The sequence below is a fragment of the Sinocyclocheilus anshuiensis genome, unplaced genomic scaffold (genome assembly GCF_001515605.1).
Source record: "Sinocyclocheilus anshuiensis isolate Anshui unplaced genomic scaffold, SAMN03320099.WGS_v1.1 scaffold1079, whole genome shotgun sequence".
Lineage (NCBI taxonomy): Eukaryota > Metazoa > Chordata > Actinopteri > Cypriniformes > Cyprinidae > Sinocyclocheilus > Sinocyclocheilus anshuiensis.
In genome coordinates, this window is record NW_015548207.1 from 1,745,075 (window position 1) to 1,749,612 (window position 4,538).

Here is a 4,538-nt window from a genome sequence, read left to right on the forward strand (position 1 = left end):
AAGAAAGAAAGAAAGAAAGAAAGAAAGAAAGAAAGAAAGAAAGAAAGAAAGAAAGAAAGAAGAGTAGGAAAATGAAATTAAAGGAAGAAGGAAAGGAAGTAGTGAAGGAAAGTACCAAGGAAATAAGTAAGGACAGGAAGAATGTGAGGAAAACAGGAAGCAGGACAAATAAAACAACAGTGAGATCAACCACATAATATTTATTTTTTCTTTTCTATTACCTGGAAATAAAGTTCTAGAATTTTTTTTTTTTTCAGAAGAAGGGGGACGTAAAATGTCTAAGAAATTCATGAAAATCTTTAATCTAATTGTTATAATCTAATTAATATCTAATTATTATTATTCTGATCAATAAATAAATAAATAAAAAAAACAAAACATTCAGATCTTCATTCACTTTAGCTCACCGGAATCACAGTGCCATTTCACACTGATGCATCTCCCATTAGTACATCCGAACTGGGTCAGCGGTTCACAAGTTGGGAAATCTATGGAGGACAAGAACAACAACAAAATCAACACAGTGAAAGGCAAAGGACACTCCCCTTCCAAGTTCACTCAACTTCACAAGTCAACGTTGGGCCCATGCCAGAAGAAAATGTGAATAGAAGAAAAGCTTAGATTACGCCTTTGACTAACAACTTTTCACCGCCAAGAAAAACAAATGCAGAGTTTGTTTCTGCTGAACTTTGCACCGTCTGTCTTATCTCTCAAGAGACAGAAGCGCTAACCTGCCTCATGCGCATTTCAAAATAAACCGACAGTGGCGTCACACCACCTTTCAAAATTAAACATGCATTAGAAAAGACGTTCCCTGGTTACTGACAGGAAATATGTGGCAAACTGACATGGACTCGCAATACGGAGCAAGCGAGCAGCCGTGCGACGCCACGTGCTGTGACTCTACTGCGAACGGGGCGATGCTAAACATTTCTCAGATGGCACGTGGTTGGCTTTCCAGCTTGATTTTGATTTAAGGAAGCCAAGCATAAACTTTAATTACTCTATATGAGGATCGTGTGAGACCCTGGAACGGTACCTGAGGAAATTTAAACGGTAATAAGATGCGCCTACTAACACAGGAGAAAGCTTCAAACACACACTTCTTCCCTCAGAGGAAGAGAGGTGGAGATCTGCTGGTATTTCTCATCTCTCATTTACACAAGCTGAACGGTTCTGTCACAGACGACGCGATTACCAGTTCTGGCTAATATTTAGCTAAATGATTTGCATGGTTTTATACTGTATGTTGCTAAATCCCCTCTATGTATCATAAATATTTTTGGGCCTGGATCAATTTGCTTTGATGTAACAACCATATGTTATGCTAAAATTTTGCAAAAAATTTGACTTTGACAAGCCAAGAACAGTTTTTAAAGTAAATGGGTGCCTTCCATTCCCCCCATATGTTTCTCCTTTTCTCAGTCTGGCAGAAATGATGGGTGGTTCCAAAATACATGGTCACATGACAGTAAAAGTGTACAGTTGGCAAGAAATAGGGGGTGGGTCAACTTACCCACTGGCTCAACTTACCCCACTCTCCCCACAACGGGTTTATAGCAGGCCGTGGAGCGCTGAGATATTCAAAGCATGGTAATAAGCAGCATAATATCACAAAAAGGGATTCATTGTTCGTTTTTTTCTCTATATAATGACAATTTCTTTGACTTGTCTTTGTATTTATGATGAGGAGATCCCAGAATGTAATGCATATATATATATATACACTGGCTCAACTTACCCCACTCTCCCCTACTTCCATTGAAGATGAGGCAGAAGCAGGCTCAGAGAGTGAGGGAGAGCCCATTCTTATCAAAACATCTACAATAAAGTCTGAAATTATTACAGAGTGTGCTGTCTTCTCTTTTAATTGTATATTTGTAACAACTGGATCATTTGTATTAACAAGCACCCACCCCCCTAGTGCCCCTTTTTTGGTTTGGGCCACTGCCCCTCAAAATGTCTGTGCACGGCCCTGCATTGATGGCTCCATGAAGAACCATTAACATCCATGGAATCTTTCCATTGCCTAAAAGGCTCTTCAAAGTGGGGGGAAATAGGATTCTTTAGATTATTAAAATGTTCTTCACACTAAGAAATAAAAATGGTTCTTTTAAAAACTGTTCATCGAAAGGTTCTTTGGGGAATCCAAAATAGTTCTTGCATGGTGTCGCTGTGTATACAGTTGAGATATTGTTTGAATCTTTAAGATGAGCTGATTTTAAGGTGTCTGCTGGTTTCAAACTCTACTGAGGACAGTGGCACCAAATGGAAGCATGAAGACACATTGTGATTTTGTACCTCGTTTTCATTTTGTCGGCTTAATGTGATACACAATTCTCGTCCAAAAAGTAACATAAGGTGCGTAGATCCAAAATATACAATAATATAGAGATGAAAGAGATCCGCACTCATCCAGACTCAGCCAAAAAGGCTTATTACATTTATTGCTCAGAGGTCACAAAAATATGTACAAAAAAGTGCAAAGGTGCAGAACGTTTTTGGGTATTATGTGCAAAAAAGTGCAAATGTGCAAAAAGTTTTCAGGTATTAACTCTTCCTCAGTGCCATGTGCTACCAAGCAACACCTGCGCTCATTAAAAGATGTATTACCGTAATACACCTAATCTCACGAAGCTACAAAAAAACATATACATATCTCAAAACATATAACCAAAAACAGCAAATACATTTGTAAATCATCCAAAATAATCCATATATAACTACACAAACAAAATATACATACAAATATATACCAATAATACAATCTCATAACTCCAACAAAAGTTTTAAACATTAGTTTTTATATACAATAAATAGACATCATACCAAAATACTCGTTCGGGTCCCCCAAATATATCCTTAAATTATTATAAAAAACAATTCAAAGATAAATCACGTACATTTTTGAGGATTCCATTTGATATTCTCACATTGAGATACATTTTACCATGACTTTTCTTTGAGATTCTGGCTGCCACGCAACAAAGAAAGTCTATAACTCTGCTCATCCATTGGACCATTTTCACTTCAGAATGCAGAAAACCATCCAATAGGGTCATAGATCAGATGCGATCATGACAGCAGCAGGTGACCTTCACAGCTCAAATCAAAGCAGTTTGGTGAGAACGGAGTGTGCGACCTCCATGCAGAAAAACATCAAAAGATATCAAAGAGGCAACAACAGAGGAAATATAAAACAGAGCAGGCCTTTTTCTTTGTTTGTGTCAGGATGCTACAGAAAACACTTCAGATCTATGGTATCGTTTTGTCTGGGCTCTCAATAGCATGTCTATTGTTGTTAAAAGCCTCAGGCCATCAGATTAAACTGAACTCAAAACAGCACATCTGGCCTTGTACAAGGTTTCTTCTGTTTTGTAAAACTACAATGGGTGTCATTCATAAACAGAAGATGTATTTCTCTGTAAATCATTTGTAAAACGACAGACGTGTTCAGTTCAACGATTTTTACATAAACATAAAAGGATCTCATTCTGATAAAACCCTTAAAAACAAGAGCAAAAAAGAAATAGTGTTTTTTTTATCATGTTTCAATGCAATTAGCTATTTAATGCCATGCTCAAAGTATATAATAAGATAAAATAATGTACTACGGATTGATAAAAAGCCTCTAATTTAAATATACGGAGGCTTGACGATGAAAGAGACCAGAAAAATTATGATAGCAAACATAGAAGAACTTCAAAGCGCTCAACGTGAGGAAGACTCACCACATGTCGAAGACTCATCTGACTGATCCCCGCAGTCATCGTCACGGTCACAGCGCCAGTTCTCCGGGATGCAGCGTCCATTCTCGCAAGGAAACTGGCCCGGCTGGCATGTTTGGGCTGTGGGAAGCAAAAACACGGATATTAAATCACACCTGAATGGATGCTCGTTCAATCTCACTCCTGAATTTTGTATAAAAACCCAAGTAAGGTCATCAGAGTGTTGAAAAAGTTTGTTTGCAGCCTTAAACATAGATTATTATTATTATTATTATTTAATAAAAGATGAAACAATGATTTTAAGAATTATTTGAGAAAGTTTTTGAGAAATAATATAACAATTTAATATTAAAATAACAATAATTATTATATTAAGGATTTTTTTTTTTTTTTATAAAAGTAGGGTTTAAAAGTCTGAAAATCCTGTAGTCTTTCTTTAAATGTAATACAAAACTTTTAATTCTAAATTACATTATCACCATAACTAGGAATAAAAACCTAAAAAAAAACAGATACATTTTAATATTTTTTCTTGAACACTTTCTAAAATAAAAGTATGAGAGCACTAGTAAAAATACTTATTTTATTTGATCTAATTTAGCACAAATTTTTAATGACAAATTGTATTATTACCATGACAATGAGTAATATATTATTTAAAGGGGTCATATGATGCTGCTAAAAAGAACATTATTTTGTGTATTTGGTATAATGAAATGTGTTTATGCGGTTTAATAAAAAAAAAACACATTATTTTCCACATCCTGTACATTATTGTTTCTCCTCTATGCCCCGCCTTTTTGAAACGTG

The 4,538-nt window shown here is 35.8% G+C and overlaps 1 protein-coding gene across 1 annotated transcript in view; it reads right to left on the reverse strand.

Annotated features, from left to right (window-relative positions):
• Positions 1 to 4,538, reverse strand: part of LOC107653541 (low-density lipoprotein receptor-related protein 1B-like) — a 302,414-nt gene that overhangs the window by 172,537 nt on the left and 125,339 nt on the right. The window contains exons 17-18 of the mRNA XM_016440286.1: positions 3,732 to 3,848; positions 408 to 488 (exon numbers count right to left, since the gene is read on the reverse strand). Coding sequence (XP_016295772.1) covers positions 408 to 488; positions 3,732 to 3,848 — 198 coding nt within the window. The remainder of the gene's footprint in view (positions 1 to 407; positions 489 to 3,731; positions 3,849 to 4,538) is intronic.